Raw genomic sequence first — 16,768 nt, 5'->3', positions numbered from 1 at the left:
TGTAGCTCTGGGTGGTCTAGAACTCACTATTAGACTGGCATCTTAAGTCAGAGACCTTTTTGCCTCTGCCTCCCAAGTGCTAATGTGTGTGCCACCACTTGTGGCTATGGCAAGGTCTGTCTGGTTTTCTTTTTTGTTGTTTTTGGTTTTTTGTTTGTTTGTTTTGTTTGTTTTTCGAGACAGGGTTTCTCTGTGCAGTCCTGGCTTTCCTAGAACTCACTCTGTAGACCAGGCTGGCCTCGAACTCAGAAATGTGCCTGCTTCTGCCTCCTAGTTGCTGAGATTAAAGGCATGTGCCACCACTGCCCGGCAGCGAGATCTTTCTTGAGCTTCCAATTTTGTGGACAGATTTTGTGGCTAGTATTGACTAGCCTCCCACAGACACTCCATACTCTGGGTGTCTAACTTGTTTCTATGCCTTGTTCTCCTTTCGGACTGATTTCTTTCTTCGAACACTGGTTGACTAAGTTGTCACCATCTCTCAGTCACCCGGGAACCCCACACCCGCCTTAGCCACCTGCATGACTAGCCTTGGGGACCCACCTGCATGGCCAGCCTCGGGGACCCACCTGCATGACTAGCCTTGGGGACCCACCTGCATGGCCAGCCTCGGGGACCCACCTGCATGGCCAGCCTTGGGGACCCACCTTTGTCATTGTGTTTCCTCTGCTCGCAGTTCCCTCTGCTCCCTGTTCTCATGGTTTCAGTCATGGTTTGCTTCCTGTTGCTTCATGACAGCCTGACTGGTCAAAGTCAGCTTAGGGAGAAGGCTTATTTGACTCACCTTTCTGTGTCACAATCCGTCCTTGAAGAAAGTCAGGGCAGGAATTGAAGCAGAGGCCGTGGAGGAGTGCTGTTTACCAGCATGCTCCCCACAGCTTGCTCAGCCTGCTCTCTTACACAACTCAGAACCATCTTCCGAGGCCTGGCCCTGCCTGCAGTGGGGTGGACCCTTCCACATTAATCATTGACCAAGAAAATTCCCCACGGGCTTGTCCACAGCCTGATTCATGGAGGCATTTTCTCAGTTGAGGTGCCTCTCCCCAGCTGACTCTAGCTTGTGTCATGGTGACAAAAACACTAACCAACACTTTAGCAAGTGAGACTCACTGAAGCAGCCCGGGGGGAGAAGGGGCTAGTGCTGTGTAAGAGCTTGGGAGGTAGAAGGTGTGGGGTCTTATCTGGTGTCGGGTGGGAGAGCACAGACTTGATTTGAATTCGGTCACACAGCTTCAGAGACAGAGACAGACAGACAGCTAGAAAGACAGACGGCAAGCTCTTTCTTTTTTAACCAGATAGGCTAAAAGCCTTATACCCATGTGTTCATGGTCATCAGGTGTTGCTATAGGACTGGCATCAGACTGTGACCCGTTCATCAGCAAACTGAATAAACCATGTTTCAAATCAGTCAGCAGGTTGTCCCTCTTGTCTGCCATGTGACTGGGCTGCTCGGAAGCGGGTGTGCAATTGGGCGTCATGTGTTGCTCAGGGCATGTGAAGAGGCTAGTTTGTTAAGAGGTGTGGCGATGTGTGCTGGGGTCGTGGGTTGAGAGCTGCTATTGAGTCAGTCCATGGAGGGTAATCACAAGGTGTGGGCCACAGGGACCACCACTGGGGACAGGGACGGAGAATGCTTGCTGGCTCAGGCAAGGAAGAGCGCAGAGATCTCCAGTCTCCTGTCTTCTGCAGAAGCTCTTGGGGACAGGTGGGACATTTGGTTTCAGGTGAGGTAAAGGCGTTAGGCTCCAGGCACTCAGGATTTGGAGTCTCACAACAGAGACTGCTAGTATTTAGGAATGTGTTCTAGGGCACCCTGCCTAGATGGATGCAGACTGACTGTCCTCTCATTCCTCACAGACAGCTTGCTTTCGAGAAGAGCGTGACGTGCTGGTGAATGGCGACTGTCAGTGGATCACGGCTCTGCACTATGCCTTTCAGGATGAGAACTACCTGGTAGGCCTGCGCGCCCAGGGCCCTGGCCCCACGGGGACTCCCCTCGAAGTTTTGGCTCCTCTTTGCTGCCACTCAGAAATGAGTCAGACAGTGTGCAGTGGCCATTGTCAGTCAGTACGTAGCCCACATAAAACTGAGGGGTTCGTTTCTATTCAATGGCCACCAGGGACAATTTTTAACTGGAGGCTTCCATGGACTGTACAACATTTTTCTCAAACCATTAGTTTACTGCATGACTTGGTTCATAAAACATTTTAAGTGTATAAAACTTTTCTTTTTTGTCTTTACTTTTTCTGTTAGTTTGTTTTTTCTTTTTCTGTTTTGAGTTGTATATAACAGTAAGAATCTCAGCTGTGTGGCAACACACCTCTGGTCCCAGCGCAGTGAAGGCTGAGAGAAAAGCAGCCGCACACGGGTATGCTAGATGCCCTAGCTCTGCACTGCACAGCTGCCTCCCCTTTCCTGTGGGTGGGGCAGAGTTGCTGAGGACTCGGGCAGGTCTTGTCAGGGCTTCTTGGGTGCTCCCGACGTCGGTGAACACTTTGGAAGTAACGCCTTCCTTCAGGCAGATTGAGTATGCACAACTGTGGACTGGTCCCCGGGTGAGCCCTCAGTGACCTCAGGCTCCTTGTTTAGGAATTTCAGGATGACTCTGCTTGAGATGGTTTGAGTGGACTCAGAGAAGCAGGGCTGGGCTTAACTCGCTCTAGCCAGTGCATTTGCCTCAGCTGCAGCTGAACAGGATATAACCGCTGTTGTAACACAGCCCACAGGTGGGGACCCCAGGCCCCTCTCTGTTCACACAGCTCCTTGCCTGGTAGCCCTGTGAAGCTCCTTGGTCAAGTATCCATTTGTTTGCAAAACATTTTTATTCATCTTAAAATAGTTTCTTTCAAGCATGAAACTCTGAGATTTGAACATCCAGGGTATGGTAGATGATGTCTGTCATAGTGCTTGTTTAGACAAGCAATCTGTTCCAGCAGAGGGCACCTGCCATCCATCAGTACCCCAAGATACATTAGTCCTCTGATTACATTGGCCAGCCTTGCCAATGACTCCCATGTTGTAAACCTTTGTGAGCACCCTCCTTTGATAACGGGTGTCTGGGGCACAGAGTGTGTAGCTATGAGACGCTGCCCTTGCACAGATGACAGCGGCCGTGTTAGGGTCCCTGACGCCGCCCTTGCACAGATGACAGCGGCCGTGTTAGGGTCCCTGACGCCGCCCTTGCACAGATGACAGCAGCCGTGTTAGGGTCCCTGCTCTCTCGCTGAAGCAGGTGATTGGTGCTCCTCAGTTCCTGATGAGCGCCTCTGCCCGAGCATTTGAATGGACACCCTGTAGATCACGTGCTCTTCTGACAGGAACAGTTTGAGCCTTCGGGGAAACTAGGCACGTGGGGATGACAGTTTTGTTCAGAGATCTTCCCTCGGCTCAGTCAGGTGCTATTGTGTGGAGTGGAGACAGGCGTCACCAGCTACTTTTGAGGTTCACACTCAGCTCCGAGTCTCCAGGGCAGAGATTCTCAGTTGCTTTCTAGGATGTGGAGAATCAGCTGACCTGCTGCCTCAGCAGCAACAGGGGTGGGGGGATTGTGGGACTAGGGAGAGGCGGAGACAGGTGCCTCCCGGGAGCGTGGGTTTATCTGTGGCCTGGACGCTAGTGTGTTCTGATCCTGAGGTCTCTGAAGTCTTACTAGGGCAAGCCTGTTGACCACCAACTGAAAGAGTGTAGAATTATTGACTTAACTCCCAACCCTGCGTGACAGCAGAGGTTACTCCAAACTAAGTTTCTTTGGCTTTGCCCGATAAACTGTTCATTTCCTTTCAGTGGCTTCTTTTCCAAGGTGCCGTCAGTCTCAATAGCCCTGTTACCACAGACCTGTTACCACAGACCTAGATTCCTAGATAGACTTGGAGACCCTGGAACTGGGCTGCGTGCAACTCTCACCCTCCGTTATCTTGAGGGCTGCTGTTTCATTTCTCCTAGGTCTTCCCCTCCCCCACCCTGAGACCATCCTTCAGGGACCATCCTTCAGCAGCTGCTGGAGAGTGTTTGCCCGAGGTCTTCAGGCCCCACCATCCCTCCACACCTGGCCTGCCTGAAAGGCCTCACAGTCTCACTGATCCCCGACTCCCTGCCCCTAGGCTTGCTGTCACTGTTGCTCCAGCTGCCTCTCTTCCCTCTTGGCTTCCTTGTGCTCCCCTGGCCGTCCCTCTGGCCTTGACTCCAGCACCCCATGGTCTGTGCTCAGTGGCTTCTGGTCATGGGGCTGTGTCAGGCAGGCTTGTTTTTTTAGGCCCTTCTGTTGCTCTCTGTGCTTCCTGTGGTCTTCCTTTAGTAATATGAACCCCGCTGAGCAAGGGCATTTTCCATTTTCACACCTCAGGCCCCTGCCCTGCCTCCCAGGAGCACAAACAGGCTCAGTGCTGTGCTACATGATAGAAACAGGATTTGGCATGTCTACTGAGAGGGTTTTGTGCAGCAAAAGTTGAGCAAGGTACAGGAGGCAGGCTTGGTGATGCAGGACACTGCCCTTAAGAATGCCTTTGCAAGCCGGGCGTGGTGGCGCACGCCTTTAATCCCAGCACTTGGGAGGCAGAGGCAGGCAGATTTCTGAGTTGGAGGCCAGCCTGGTCTACAAAGTGAGTTCCAGGACAGCCAGGGCTACACAGAGAAACCCTGTCTCAAAAAACAAAAAAACAAAACAAAAAAAAAAAAGAATGCCTTTACACAGGGTAGGGACACAGAAAGAAGCAGGGCTTTGTAGAGGAGGGGACACCTGAGACGGAGTTTGGAAGTTGGGTGAAGAGCTGTTGGTTACTCTCTAGACCAGGGTGCACCAATGGACTCACTTGGTGATCACTGGAGTTTCATGGGCTGGAATCCTCTCTGTTAGATTGTGGGCCCTAAGTTTGGCATGAGAGGAGGACGGTGGTGACAGGCCTAGCTCAGGTAGCTAAAGGCAGTGCGCAGTTGTCCTCCGGGGAAGAGCTTATGTATTAGATCTCAGTGCTCTTTTAAAGAGTGGTTTCCTTGTCTCGGCTAACCAGGCACTTTGTCATGGAGATAAGACAGCGTGTTTCTGTGTCCCAGAGGCTGAATAGTCCCCAGTAGAGTTGCTGTGGACTGCCACCGTGCTGTGGCCTGCAGTAGTCCTCCCATCCCACAACCTCTAATGTCATGAGATGCTTCCATTAGGACCTCTGCAGCTCTGAGGTTGTGTGGCATGAACCTCTGGGCCTGCAGACTGTACTGGCATGCCCCACCCGACACACTGACCCTGCGACTGGCCTAGCGAAGGGGTACACTCAGCTTGCTGGAGAGAAGACATTTCTCCCTCTGAAGCAGGCGCTGTCTGACCTGCTTGTGGCGGAACCGGCTTTCTTTCCCTTCCCGCTCCTTAGTGGCATTATCCTTTCTGCAGGAGCCGCTGGTGTCTGTGGTGCTAGATAGCACTTTCCTGCTCAGATCAGTGTCCTGTGACTCAGGGACCCGAGGACTAAACCCTACAGGGCTGGACAGCCTGTTTCCAATCCCTGGCTCCTTACAGGACTTGTGTATTAGCGATGCTTTCTGCCTCTCTTCATTGACTGACTGTGTTCTCTGCAGCAGCACACCACAGCAGGGTGTTTGCTGAAGAGGTTATCACTGCAGACCCTGGGGTAGGAAGCCAGCCCAGCCTGCGTGTCCAACAGCCCCCGCGGTAGCTAACGGTGAGGTTCGCTGTTAAGAGCTATCTCCTCTCCTCTTTCTGATTTGTAGTACTTGGTTATGGACTACTATGTGGGTGGTGACCTGCTGACCCTGCTGAGTAAGTTTGAAGACAAGCTCCCAGAAGACATGGCGAGGTTCTACATTGGCGAGATGGTGTTGGCCATTGACTCGATCCACCAGCTCCACTATGTGCACAGGTAACCACCTCTTCATGAAACCTGTGACTATGATATCAAACAAGAAGAGGCCTCCCTTTGGGGTTCCTAGCCTCAGGCCACCTGAGGAGTCCGGCCGATGACAAGTCTTCACCAAGTGACTAAGTGCGGGCGCAGGGTTGTGTTTCCCATCACAATTTGAGCCCCACAACACCCAGAATGTTGGGCTCCCATTGCTCCAGTTGTGGTGGTTGAATTCCCAACAGCTGAGCCATAATGGCTTTTAGGGGGCCCCATTTGCCTGTCCTCACTGGCCTTGTGACTCCACCCACTGCACCCCCACACTCTTAGCTGTCCAGACCCTCACAGAGGAGGAGAGGGCTGAAGCCTAGGTGTTCTCTGTCACAGCGGTGGGGAAGGCCAGAGAGTCACCTGCAGGTATGCTCCCTTGGGGCCACCTCTTCCTTTCTCCCATTGCCTGGTTGGTGAAACAGCTTCTGGTGGACTCGGTATGCAGTGTGTTTGACTGTTGCAGCAGAGTCTTGTGATGTATAAAAAGAATTTATCTTTATCTGTTTGTGTGTCTGTCTGTGCCTATATACCACATGTGTGGGTGCCTGGAAAACCCAGAAGGGGGGGCCAGATTGCTAGACTAGAGACAGTCGCTCACTGAGCTGGAAGCTGCTGGCTCATCAAGGCTGGGCAGTGAATGAGCTCTCGGGATCTTCCTTCCTCCCTTCCCCAGTGCTGGGGATTGGCTGAGCCTTCTTCCGGGTCCACAGTATAATGCATCTTACAATTTTGTTTTGTTGCTAGGTTGATTTGCTTGTTTTAGGGAGGGGTGCACACGCTGTGATGCACATGTGGTCATCAGAGGACAGCTGTCAGGTGGTCTTTTCATTTACCATTGAGGGGTTGAACTCAGTTTGTCAGGCTTGAGCCAGCTTGTTGGTCCAAGACTGTAGTTCTTAGATTAGTTTTTGTTTCTCTGGAGTAAAAGCTTTCCTGGCTTTTCTGTATATATTTTTGAGAATCTGTCACTAACACCCTCAGATCGTACTCATGTCATCAAGCTCTGTACACTCAGAATGTCTCCTCTGTTTGTGCTTCAGCCTTTTCAGTCTTGCTGTCCTGGGCTTACCCCTAGAGAACGCTCTGCTCTGTGTGGACAGCTGCCTTCCTCCTGGGAATCAGATCCTGGGTATCATCCTCCTTTGTGAGGCTCGGCCTGGCTGTGGAGGCTTCTTGAGAAGAGGCTTGTGAGGTCTCCGTTTCTGTTCCATCCATGCTGGTGGCTTGGCCTCATCCACGGAGAGTGGCCCCGCATGTCACTTCCTGGGATTTGGACATTGTAGCTCCTGTGTCTTCCTTCTCTTCAGAGAAAAGGGCCTCTGGTGTTGATTTGTTCTTTGCTTTTGCTGTTATTCTGGGATGGATCCCAGGCCTTGCGTGAGCTGAGCACACACTGTGGCACTCTTCTAGGATTGTACCACTTGTGAGACTCCCCACAGGAGCACAGCACCCACTGAGGAAGGATGGACTTTTCCGTTTCACTGAGAGTGCTGTGTCATCACCAGGGGAGAGGGAGGTGCTGGCTCACCAGAGTGGCCAAACGGGCTGCCCTTTAGTTCAGAGAGGTTTGAGAGGGCACCCCTTTTGTTCTTTATGTAAGGGTGCCTGCTTCTGCTTCTTGGCTACTGTTAACTATTTTTGCTTCTGAAGATTGAGTGTAGAGCTCCCTCCCCATTTTCCCACTCAACCACCACACACAGCCCTCCATCGTGAGGCCGTTCCCATCAGTGCCCAGGCCGGCTTGTGCATGTGCTTCCTGATCCCTGGGATCATAGGGGTGGGTGTTACCAGGCCTGGCTGTTGCAGTTTTTCAAAATGTTTTTATGTGCGTGTATCTATGTGCCATGTATACATACCATGTATGCATGGAAGCCTGCAGAGGCCCAACATGGGTACTAGGTGAGCTGCCCAACATGGGTACTAGGTACTAGGAACCAAACTGTAGAAGAACAGCAAGTGTCCTTAATCACCAAACCATCTCTCTGAATACCTGTTACTTAAAAAAAAAGTGTGTGTGTGTGGTGGGGGTTGGTATATTGTAGGCACATGCGCATATGGAAGTTAGCAAGTTGCGGGGGTTATTTCTCAACCATGAGGGTCTCAGGAATTAAACTTAGATCCTCTGGTGACATCTGTGACCTTTACCCATGGAACCGTCTCACTGGCTCCTGGGTTCTTAATTAGTTTATTTCAGTAGCTATATATGACAAATGACTGCTGCATTAGAGCCTTGGAAATATACATTAGGTTTGCCTGTTTTTTATTATATACCCTGAGCCATACTATACATTCAGGGCTGGGGTTTGAGGTGAGGTCTTGCCAACAAGGTGGCCTGGGGTGGGCTTCTTCTGCTACGGCCTCGCTAATGCTGAGTGTACAAGCCCGCACTGTCACTCCTGGCCCATCTATAGTGTGTGTTTTCTTCTTCCCTTTTAATGTTGGAGTCCTAAATTTAGAGATTAAATTTAGGGTCTCACTTATCCAGCAAGTGCTCTGCTGGGCTACATCCCAGCTCTAACATTTCTTTCCAAAACAATGTCTAAATAATTTCCAGCTCATGTAACGATTGCAAGAAAGTAGAAAAGCACCTGCCCAGATGCACACACTGCTGACATACTGCCCAGTGTCGTCTTCTCCTGTGTGCACACACACGTGTGCACATACACACACTGCTGACATACTGCCCAGTGTCTTCCTCTCCTGTATGCACACACACACGTGTGCACATGCACACGCTGCTGACCTACTGCCCAGTGTCTTCCTCTCCTGTATGCACACACACACACGTGTGCACATGCACACGCTGCTGACCTACTGCCCAGTGTTATCTTCTCCTGTGTGCACACACACACATGTGTACAGCATCCACACACTGCTGACATACTGCCCAGTGTCTTCCTCTCCTGTGTGCACACACACATGTGCACAGCATCTTTCTAGAGCCTCATTGTTGTGTGTGTTGGATGTTTGAGGATTAGGTGCGTTCTCTTCATAGAGTGTGCTTAACCTCAGGAGACCTCTTGTTTTATTTTGGCTTTTGGTTTTGAGACAGAGTCTTTATAATATAGCTCTGGCTGTCCTGGGCTTGCTATGTAGACCAGGCTGGCCTCAAACTCCCAGAGCTCTGTCTGCCTCTGGAGATGTGGAATGAAGGGTGTGTGCCACTCTGCCCAGCCAGGGAAACTCATTCTTGGTCTTACTTCTGTCTGTGCTCACATAGGCCCCTGACACTTACAGGGTTACTCTTCTGTCACTGTGGTAAAACCTCATGGCCAAAGGCAACTTAAGAAAGAGAGGGTCCCTTTGATTGACAGTCCCAGACGGAGAAGAGTCTGTGGTGGCGGGCGGGGCCAAGGACCCTGACGCCAAAAGCTCACACACTGAGTATGAAGCAGAAGAGAAGCGGAAGCTGGAAGTGGCTTGTTTTAGCCTGTGACAGCCACCTGTAGTGACAGACTCCCTCACCTCCCCACAGCGCCAGCTGCGGCCCACGTCCCAGTGCCTAAGACTGTGAGGAGCGTATCTTTCAGGCCGCCACAGTCCTCCAGTGAGAGGCAGATACGAACACACTCAAGCCCCATCTTTTCCACCTTTTAAATCTGGAACCCTTCCTCATGCTCTCTTTGTTTTTTATGAACTTGGTGCTGTGCAGTAGAACAGGCATGGCTGGTCCTCTGGTTTTGGAGTATAGCATGCTCCCGTTCACACTCAGCTGATACCGTCCATCAGTTCTGTGACAGCGATGAACCAGGTTGCCCAGCGACGCTTCGTTCCACTTGTCCTGCACTTGTGCCCTGAAAAGGCACTTTGAACTCACGCACATCTCTTCCCACTTGAGTGGCCCCTGACAGGCTCTACCCGGGCAGGATTTGCTGCTGGCACTGGATGACCTACTTCCAGGCCCTCAGAGCCATCTTCTGCCACAGAAAGTTCTCCACTCCTCTCTGATCATTTGCTTATTTCCAGTGTGCATTCCTTGAGGTCCGCGAGCCCTCTGGGAGGTTGGCGAGTGCTCTCAACTGCTGTGCCATTCTCCAGCCCCCGTTACATCTGTCTACTGCTCTGCTACATGCAGACACCCTAGGTATGGGCGTTAGGTGCATCTGGTGTGTCTCAGCTGCACACAGTATGGCCCTGGGTAGCTGTATCTCCATTTGAATGTCGGTGTGTCTGCAGAGTAATTCCAGAACCAGTATTTCTGGATCAGAAGACATACCCGCTATGAGCTGTCTTTTTTTTTACATGTTGCTGATCCCTGTTTGCTTACAGTCCATAGTGTACGAGATGCTGTTTTCCTCTGTATCCATGCCAACTGCGTGTGCCGAGCCTTTGCCACTGACAGCAAGGAGATGGCATACAGTTGTAGTTTTCCTTTTCATTTTTCTTGTGAAGCTGAACCTTTTTATATTTGTATGTCTGCTTCTGAGTTATAGGGTCTCACTCCACTAGGGCTTCTGCCTTATTCCTTATAAAGAAATACTTGTCTTTATCTGTCACCCTCGAGTTTTCTCTTCTTCATCTCTTTTTTAGCATTTGTTTTTATAATTTTTAATTCTGTGCACGTATGTTGACTCATGTCAGTTCAGGTGCTCGACCGTGGCCAAAGGCACTGGATCCCCCTGGGGTTGCAGGCAGTTACGGTCCATCTAGCCACCGAGCCAACCTTCCAGCCCTTCCCTCTCTTTTAAAAGAAGCAAGATCTGTCTCTTTAGCCCAGGAAGGCCTTGAAGTCATGGTCCTCCCTCGCCATCCGTTGTCCGTCTGTGCTGGGATCAACAGGCACGCACACGTGGGCGGTCTGTTCCTTGTGGAGCTTCTGGATGCTCGTCCGACTGATTGCGCTGCCCCTCCTCCCCTGCGCTCCCGACACTGGACACCACTGGAGCGTCACATCTTCTCACACCGCTTTTTCTGTTTCCTTTTTTGTTTTCTTTTTCTCTCTTTTCCTTTTCCTTTTAAACAATCTTTTCTGTTGTTTTTAATAATGATTTATTGATTTTTATGAACGTGAGTACACTATAGCTATACAGATGGTTATGAGCCTTCATGTGGTTGTTGGAAACTGAATTTTTTAGGACCTCTGCTCACTCTGGCCAGCCCCGCTCGCTCCAGTCAGCTCTGCTTGCTCAATCTCCGCTTGCTCCTGCCCAAAGATTTGTTTATTATTATAAATAAGTACACTGTAGCTGACTTCAAGCACACCAGAAGAGGGTGTTAGATCTCTGAAGAGCAGTCAGTGATCTTTCCTGCTGAGCCATCTCGCCAGCCCCCACACCACTTTTTCTTGAGACTTTTCTTGCTATTCTAATCAGCTTATTTTTCCACATGAGTTTTAGTGTTGTCTTCCCTGGGTCTGAAGAAACAGGACGTTGCTTGTTTTTGAGTCTCTGGTGTCTCACCGGATGCAGGTCTTCTTTCCCAGGCTGTTCTCTGTGTCAGAAGAGAGTCATGTTTACTAACTTTTCCTGTGTCTGCTGGGCCCTGGTTTACCTCTCTCTTCAGCTCCTTCGCCTGCTCTTCCCTCCTCTGCCAGCCCCTCTGTCATCTCCACCTTCCTTCTTCAGTGCCTCCCCTAGGCTTGGATTTAAACTCACTTCCCCTAAGCATCTTATAAATTAGAACTCCTCCGGGTTACAGTTTGCTTTTTTCTTGTATCTCTTCCTCTGAGTAAATTCATTTCTTATTTAGTTTTTCTGCTGTAGCATTTTGGTTCCCCAGCTGCCCCTTCCTTACTTCATGTCTTCGTCACCCGTCACCTTTCTTTCTAGTCTCACAGTGTAGCCCAGGCTGGCCTTGAACTCGTGATCCTCTAGCCTCACCTGAGCTTGCTGTTTTTGACCTGTGTCTTGTCTCAGTCTGTGTGAGCATATTTATTTCAGTCAGGCTGGTTTTTTCCTGCTTCATGTTTCTGTTTCTTTGTAAGAATTGCTCTTTTGCTGCATTTGTGGTGGAATCCCTGTGTCCCTGGCAGGGCTCTCCCATGTGGCTGCACTGTAGTCTGCACATGTACTCCTGCAGTGGACGCCAAACATGGTTTTGCTGCTATACTGTGCTGCTGGGAACAGACATAAGCATGGCTTTGGTGGGCGTGTTCCCTTGCTTCAGAGTCTGTAATGATCTTATTCTCGGGCCTCAGCCCGGCATCTGAGCATGTAGAAAGGCAGTTGACTGCGTGGGCCCTGGGCAGCTTGCCTTGGCTGCGAGACTGTGCCGTCTGCTGTGGTAGCTGGCTGTGTACGGGCTGCTCAGCCTCTGTGTAGGGTAGACTGTTAGCCTGCAGCACTGCCTCACATCTGCCCTGGCTCCCTTACATCTTCCAGTGCCTCCCTCTGTGCTGCACGGCCCTTGATCTCCTTTTAGATCTCTCCATAGCACTTTCCACAGACTACCATGTGTGATGCCATCACGGGAGAGAGTGGGCCGGGGAACGAGACAGAAGGAGTGGGTATGGGAGAGGAGCGAGAACAAGAGAACGAGAGCACAGAGCTGGAAGAGGGCATGGGATCCCCGGAGCTGTGTTTACAGGCATTTGCGGAACCCTTGGCTGTTGGGGTCCAAAAATCAAGCACCCTTTACTGCTCAGCTGTCTCCCTAGCTCTTAGATGTCATTTTCTGATCCTGTGGCTCATGAGCCTCCTCAAGAAGGCAGGACATACTCAGGAAACCTTAGCCAGGGGGAGGTGACAGGAGTCAACATGCTGATGGGAGGAAGGGGTGCCAGTGGTGACGACTGCCACGCTTGGTCACGGCTGCTCTCAGTGTGATCACAGTTCTCTCTGTGTGCCCACTGACTCAGGTAACTCATTCTGCTTATCTCACCCACAGAGACATTAAGCCCGACAATGTCCTTCTGGACGTCAACGGTCATATCCGCCTGGCTGACTTTGGATCGTGCTTGAAGATGAACGATGATGGCACTGTAGGTATTCCCGCTGAAGGCCGCCATTTGCTTTTGAGTTTATTTTCTGCTGAAGACAGCCATTGCTTTGAGTTTGGCTTGTAGTTAAAAGAGGGTTCAGTGGTCAGTTTGAGATAAAATTAAGAAAACCAGATTTGTTAATTGAATTAAGAAAACGAATCTGTTGAGGAGACAATTGAATTTTCTATTTGGTGAATTTTTAAAGTTTGAAACCATATATGTGTATGCGTGCTGTGTACAGATATGTGTGCAGGAGTGTACAGGTGTGCCTGCATGTGTCTGTGGAGGCCAGAGGACAACCTTGGGCACCATTCTTCAGAATTCTTCTGCTTCAGGTAGCTTTCTGCCAGGTGAGCTTAGACTGGAGTCCTTGGTGCAGAGTGCTGTGAGCCCCAGCTGATGTCCCTGCTGTAGGACAGGAGGGAGCCTGGCTCAGCTGGTGCCATGGTCAGACCAACACTGATCCAGTGGCCTGTGAGTAGTTGCTCAGTGGTTTCTCCCTGGCCAGCTCTACACCCTGTTTAATTGCACCCTGGGCCATCACTTTCTCTCCTGTGACCACAGCAGCCCCTGCAGTCCCTTATAGGAGGCTTTACTCCTATAGATTCTACACTAATGTGTGATTGATGCCAGGTACTCCAAAAGTGAGCAACCTAGACATTGCCTACCAGAGTGTTTGCAAGCAGCTGTGTGCAAACAGTGGCTGACCACGCTGCACAGGCCGTGGAGTTGTATGTGCTCTGCTCCACTGCACTGTTTGTAAATTTCTATCCCACATTGACTGGCTGGCAGATTGATGCTGTGGTCAAATCCAAAACATTCTTCTGGTGATGAGAGCAGCGGCCTTGGGCACACTTCAGTGTCACCACAGTGGACATCGACAAGACAGCAACGTCACTGGGCACAGTCCCTGCTGTCCACTCAGAGTAGCACTCTGTCTTAGTCAGGGCTTCTATTCCTGCACAAACATCATGACCAAGAAGCAAGTTGGGGAGGAAAGGGTTTATTCAGCTTACACTTCCACATTGCTGTTCATCACCAAGGAAGTCAGGACTGGAACTCAAGCAGGTCAGGGAGCAGGAGCTGATGCAGAGGCCATGGAGGGATGTTCTTTACTGGCTTGCCTCCCCTGGCTTGCTCAGCCTGCTCTCTTATAGAACCCAAGACTATCAGCCCAGAGATGGTCCCACCCACAAGGGGCCCTTCCCCCTTGATCACTAATTGAGAAAATGCCCCACAGCTGGATCTCATGGAGGCATTTCCCCAACTGAAGCTCCTTTCTCTGTGATAACTACAGCTGTGTCCAGTTGACCCAAAACTAGCCAGTACAATTGACCCCTTGTCAACTTGACACACAAACACATCACTAGCAAGCCTCAACCCTTAGTTCTTATTCATCCCCAAGATCTAAATAACTTTAAAATCCCACGGTCTTTACTTATTAAAAGTTCAATCCCTTTAAAATATCCAGTATCTTTTAAAATACAAAGTACTTTATAATTCAAAGTCTCTTAACTGTGGACTTCACTAAAAATCTTCCTTCAAGAGGGAAAAATATCAGGACACAGTCACAATCAAAAGCAAAAATCAATCTCCAATCATCCAATGTCTGGGATCTAACTCACAATCTTCTGGGCTCCTCCAAGGGATTGGGTCACTTCTCCAGCCGTGTCCTTCGTAGCACACACCTTGTCTTCTCGGCTCCAGCTCCAGCTGCTTGTACTTCACTGCTGCTGCTGTTCTTGGTGGTCATCTCATGGTACTGGCATCTCCAAAATGCTACTGTGACCCCTTCAGTCCTGGGCCATCAACTGCAACTGAGGCTGCACCTTCACCAATGGCCTTCCATGACCTCTCACAGTGCCAAGCCTCAGCTGCTCTGCATGACCCCTTCATGCCTTCAAAACCAGTACCACCTGGGTGACTCTTACACATTACCAAGTCCTGCTGCAGCACAAAGTACAACNTTGGCTATCTCTGGAACACAACCTCTTTGTGCTCTCACAAAATACTTCCCAGAAGATGTCACCTCAATGATGCTGGTCTCTTCTTAATCACNGCTAATTTCTTAGCTCCAGCTAACCAGCATCAATAGTCCCAGTAAGGAAAAGACTTCTCTTTAGTGGTTCTGGTATCTTGTTAATCACAGCTGATTCTTCAGCCCCAGCTAACCAGAACCACAGAATCGTCACAATCCAAAATAGCAATGGCCTTGAAAAGAGTCTTTAATTTTCCCTCTGAAATTTCACAAGCCAGGCCTCCATCTTCTGCACTGCTCTCAACATTATCTTCCAAGCTCCTACACAACATTCAACAGAGCTCTTAACACCAAATGGATATCCTGGCCCAAAGTTCCAAAGTTCTTCCACAGTCCTCCCCAAAACATGGTCAGGTTGTCACAGGAATACCCCACTATGCTGGTACCAATTTGTCTTAGTCAGGGTTTCTATTCCTGCACAAACATCATGACCAAGAAGCAAGTTGGGGAGGAAAGGGTTTATTTGGCTTACATTTCCATACTGCTTTTGATCACCAAAGGATGCAGGACTGGAACACTGGAACTCAAGCAGGTCAGAAAGCAGGAGCTGATGCAGAAGCCATGGAGGGATGTTCTTTACTGGCTTGCCTCCCCTGGCTTGCTCAGCCTGCTCTCTTATAGAACCCAAGACTACCAGCCCAGAGTTGGTCCCACCCACAAGGGGCCCTTCCCCCTTGATCACTAATTGAGAAAATGCCCCACAGCTGGATCTCATGGAGGCATTTCCCCAACTGAAGCTCCTTTCTCTGTGATAACTCCAGCTGTGTCAAGTTGACACAAAACTAGCCAGTACACACTCCTTACATTTTCTCTTTTTCCCGAAGGAGACCCTATGGAGTCCAATCTCTTCTTAGATGGGCCTGTGACCACTGCCCCGTTGCAGACCCCTAAGCAAATACTGTCTAGGGAACCCTGTTCATATTGGGCTAAATTGCCTGTTTTCCCTCTAGGTACCCAGGGTGGGTTGTGTTAGGAAGCCACCGCCCCTGAGAGCTTGTTAGAAGCCAACACATGCTTTTTTCTTAAGGCCTTGTGTTGAACGGGAGAGTCAAGGACTGGCCTGGGCAGGGCCCCTAGACCACCCTGCAAGCATGGGCAGCGGTGTGGACTTGCTGCCTTTGGAGACTCAAGCCCAATGGGAACATCCCAGAGCTGAGACTGCAAGACTGCGTGTGTATGTGCGCGCGCGCGCACGTGTGTGTGTGTGTGTGTGTGTGTGTGTGTGTGTGTGTGTACGTGCATGTGTGTGTGTGTGCGCACGCATGTGTGTGTGCTTGCGTGCATGTTTGTGTGTGTATCCTGGCCTTAATTCCTGATCACCCACCACTCTTACTCCATGACTGTTTTCTGTTGCTGCTGCTGCTGCTGCTGCTGCTGCTTTTTAAGGGACGTGGTTAGAGATGTTAGTTTGTGATGTTCTTGATTTCCTCATCGCCTCTCCTCCCTCCAAGGTTCAGTCCTCCGTGGCTGTGGGCACACCTGACTACATCTCACCAGAGATCCTGCAGGCTATGGAGGATGGCATGGGCAAATACGGGCCCGAGTGTGACTGGTGGTCTCTGGGCGTCTGCATGTACGAGATGCTATACGGAGAAACCCCGTTTTATGCAGAGTCTCTGGTGGAGACGTACGGGAAGATCATGAACCATGAGGTGAGATGTGAATGCTGTTCCAGCGCCTTCACGGGCTGGGGTGGGTCAGGAGGCCACATGGTGTGGGAGGGACATGGAGAGGGGGGCAGACATGAGATGGGGACACTGCACACACAGGACAGAAAGGAAGGCATGCTTCAAAGATGTCTTCTATGTTCCAGCCCTGCGGTGTGTTTCTCATTAGTCAAGCACTGTACAGGCCCACTGTACACTTGTCTGTGTTCCTTGGTGTTCTGAGAGCCAGGAATCTAGTCTGTCAGGC

At 50.5% G+C, this 16,768-nt stretch overlaps 1 protein-coding gene across 2 annotated transcripts in view; it reads left to right on the top strand.

Moving 5' to 3' along the window:
* Positions 1-16,768, top strand: part of Cdc42bpb (CDC42 binding protein kinase beta) — an 86,972-nt gene that overhangs the window by 37,106 nt on the left and 33,098 nt on the right. For both annotated transcript variants that reach the window (XM_029541171.1, XM_021201389.2), the window contains exons 4-7: positions 1,858-1,953; positions 5,719-5,867; positions 12,723-12,816; positions 16,306-16,506. In XM_029541171.1, coding sequence (XP_029397031.1) covers positions 1,858-1,953; positions 5,719-5,867; positions 12,723-12,816; positions 16,306-16,506 — 540 coding nt within the window. The remainder of the gene's footprint in view (positions 1-1,857; positions 1,954-5,718; positions 5,868-12,722; positions 12,817-16,305; positions 16,507-16,768) is intronic.

Source organism: Mus pahari, chromosome 7 (genome assembly GCF_900095145.1).
Source record: "Mus pahari chromosome 7, PAHARI_EIJ_v1.1, whole genome shotgun sequence".
Taxonomy (NCBI): Eukaryota; Metazoa; Chordata; class Mammalia; order Rodentia; family Muridae; genus Mus; species Mus pahari.
Note: the sequence above shows the minus strand (reverse complement) of the source record. Positions and strands in the feature narration are given on the sequence as shown.